The 3,494-nt window shown below is 40.5% G+C and overlaps 1 protein-coding gene across 1 annotated transcript; it reads left to right on the forward strand.

Annotated features, from left to right (window-relative positions):
- Positions 1 to 387: 387 nt before the first annotated feature.
- LOC118839362 (60S ribosomal protein L15-like) lies at positions 388 to 894 on the forward strand. The gene has a single exon (XM_036746821.1). It carries the CDS (start codon positions 388 to 390, stop codon positions 892 to 894), a length of 507 nt encoding a protein of 168 aa, XP_036602716.1.
- Positions 895 to 3,494: the final 2,600 nt, after the last annotated feature.

Genomic DNA, 3,494 nt, shown 5'->3' on the forward strand with positions numbered 1-3,494 from the left:
AAACCTTTAGAGTTACTTGAACCATTGAAGGTAACTAACATCAAATGATATTATGTCCCCGTTAGGGAGTGAAAGATAATTTTTTTTCTAGTGACGGAAATGAAGGAAGCTAGGATATTTTGTTATATTAGCTCCTCCTTAAAATAATTCCATGTATCTGATAGGAAGGCAGAAGGCATCTTGCAATTTATGGTGGATTACAGAGTGTTGAACAAAGTCATCATGCCCACCATTACAGTTTTCAACGTTGTAGATTAGGTAGTTCAGACCCTGGGCAAATTCTATGGGATATCAGTCTCACCAATCCCTGTTTCTCCATACTATAGTTAAGACTAATCAGGATCGCTGGTGGGCAGCAGCCATCAAGCAGGCTAGGCGTGAGCCAGGATGGGGGCCTACAAGTACATTCAGGAGCTGTGGAGGAAGAAGCAGTTGGATGTCATGCAGTTCCTGCTGTGTGTGTGCTGCTGGCACTACCGCCAGCTATCAGCGCTGCACCGCACACCCTGGCCCACCAGACCCGTCAAAGCCCGCAGGCTGGGCTACAGGGCCAAGCAAGGTTATGTCATCTACCGTATCCGAGTTTGCCGTGGTGGCCGAAAGCATCCAGTTCTCAAGGGTGCAACCTATGGTAAACCCGTGCATCATGGTGTCAATCAGCTGAAGTTTTCCAGGAGCCTTCAGTCTGTAGCAGAAGAACGTGCTGGCTGCCACTGTGGGGCCCTGAGAGTCTTGAGCTCATACTGGGTGGGTGAAGATTCAACCTACACATTCTTTGAGGTTATTCTTATTGACCCATTCCATAAAGCTATCAGACGAAACCCCGACACTCAATGGATCACCAAGCCAGTGCACAAACACAAAAAGATGCAGGGGCTTACCCCAGCTGGCTGAAAGAGCCAGGGTCTTGGAAAGGGTCACAAATTCCACCATACCATTGGAGGTACTCATCGTGCTGCTTGGAGAAGGCGGAATACTCTCCAACTACATCAATACCGCTAATTGGTGCACATTAATTTGTAAACTTAAATGTTTAATAAATGACATTTATGACAAAAAAAAGACTAATCAGGATCAGTTTGCTTTCACCTAGGAAGAAGTCCAATATATCTTCACCATCCTTCCCCAGGGCTAGCAGAATGCTTCCATTATGCTCCCTCAGTATGGTAGGCAGACACTTGAAAAGAGTTCCCTTCCTGAGGTCATTGGCCTACTACATTGTTGACATAAAGTTGACCACACAGAGGCCCTAGAATACAAGGACAAGGGATGGAATAATGTGAAATAAGTAGGGAAAAGGTAGATAGAAGCCAAGGAGTAATTAATAGGTGTGTGAACCTTGTCAAGTCAATTAACATCTCTCAGCTTGTTGCCTCATATATAAAATGGAATAATAATAGCACCTATCTCACAGGGTTGTCATCAGGCTCAAATGAGGAAATATGTAAAGCATTTTGTAAACCTTAAAGTAATGTATGCCCCAGCTATTGCCACTAGTACTAACATGATGGCTGCTGCTTGCTTCTGCTGCTGCTTCTGCTGCTGCTGCTGCTGCTGCTGATAGTAATGTCAAATTAGAGGGCTTTTAAATGTCATTCTAAGAAATTTATACAATCTTCAACTTTCTCAGGAGTAATGTTCCAGAAAATGGCAAAAGTCATAAACAGGAATGTTGATACATTGAACCTATGGGAAAGAGAGAGTTAGGTTCCTTCAACAGCCAAAAACTTTAATCTTTCATTAAAGATGGCTGAAAATAACACTTTTCTACAGACTGTTCTTTATAACAAAACATTAATTCTGATAAATGCACTTTTGCTAACATAGTAATCATAAAATGGCTTATAAAATGGAGAGAAGAGGAGAGGCAACCTGGATGGGGTGGAGAGGGGCAGGGACAGTATGTCAGAAGAACCTGGAAGGTAAAAAAAAAGAGAGAAAGGGGCAACTTGCCATCTCTAATCTCCCTTTATGCTCCAGGTTGAACATGCCTTGGAGATGAATCCCTGGGGGTGGACCATCATCTCATCTACCCACAAACTTAGCTGCTTTTCCATTTTTTTTTCAAATTCCCTCATCTCACATTGAGAGGTTACTTTAGCACTTTCTAGAGCAGATTCACAAACACCTTTACAAATATTTTCCTCCTTTTTGCAGACATAAACTTGCTGCATCATGCCTCTCATTTTTTTTCCTCTGTTATGCAGAGCCGTGAATCTGTTCAGTTGCCAACCTGAAAGTGAAAATGAGGTTACTAATCAAATCATGAGAAGACTCAAAAGTTAAATGAGCAAATGTTGAGGGATGACTGTATTTTATAATGAAAGCAATAGGAAGCCATTGAAATTTCTTGAGTATGTGAATGAAATGGTCAACCCTGTACCTTAGAAATATTATTTTGTCAGCTACATAGAGGAGAGATGATAGAGGAGATGGATTAGGAGGGAGACAAATTAAGGGGTTAATTTTTCACTGCAGAATGAAGATGATGAAAGCTAAATGTTCTTGATTACAGCATGGATAGAGAAGAAGGACACTTGAGAAAAATGTTGAGAACAGGTAAAACTGAAAGTTGTTATATTCTTAGAAGATGAGAGATAGGGAAGAGTCAATAGTGAATCTTATCTAATAAAGACAGGTAAGTGGGAATATAGTGTAACCCTCAAAAGAAAATTTTGGAGGGGTACGAGTTTCACAGCAAGGACAATCAATTCTGTTTTGTAAGTGCTGCTGGGACATAAAAGAGGTGAGCAGGCAGTTAATGATGTGAGACTATAGTTCAAAAGATATGGTAAGTGTGGATATATATATATATATATATATGCATATATATATACATACACACATACCTACACATATACATATGCAAATATATATATATATATATATATATATATATAATATATATATATTAGGGAGTTATCTTTATAGAGATTATAATAGAACCTGCAGGAGCTGATTAAAACCACCAAGGACAAGAAGGTAGATGGAGAAGAGGAGAGACGCAGGACTGGAGTGAAACACAAGAGGTCGAGTTGGAAGAGGATTTTGAATTATAGAACATGGAAGATGAATGTGTTTTTATTAATTAAAATGGAGGGGGGCAGCTAGGTGGCACAGCACACAGAGTGCTGGGCCTGGATTCAGGAAGACATCATCATGAGTTCAAATCTGACCTCAGATACTTACTAGCTGTGTGACCCTGGGCAAGTCACTTAACCCTGTTTGCCTCAGTTTCCTCATCCATAAAACAAGCTAGATAAGGAAGTAGCAAACCACCCCAGTATCTTTGCCAAGAAAACTCCAAATGGGGTCACATAAAATTGTACATTACTGAAAAATGGCTGGACAACAAAAACAATATTAAAATAGGTGGTGAGATGACTAGCTGAGGGAAACATATAGGGTACCATTGGGGGTTTGAGGAGAGAAGAGAAGGCATTGAACAGATTAGCAGGATAGATTCCAGACATGAAAAATAAAAGGGATTTCCA

Source organism: Trichosurus vulpecula, chromosome 2 (genome assembly GCF_011100635.1).
Source record: "Trichosurus vulpecula isolate mTriVul1 chromosome 2, mTriVul1.pri, whole genome shotgun sequence".
Lineage (NCBI taxonomy): Eukaryota > Metazoa > Chordata > Mammalia > Diprotodontia > Phalangeridae > Trichosurus > Trichosurus vulpecula.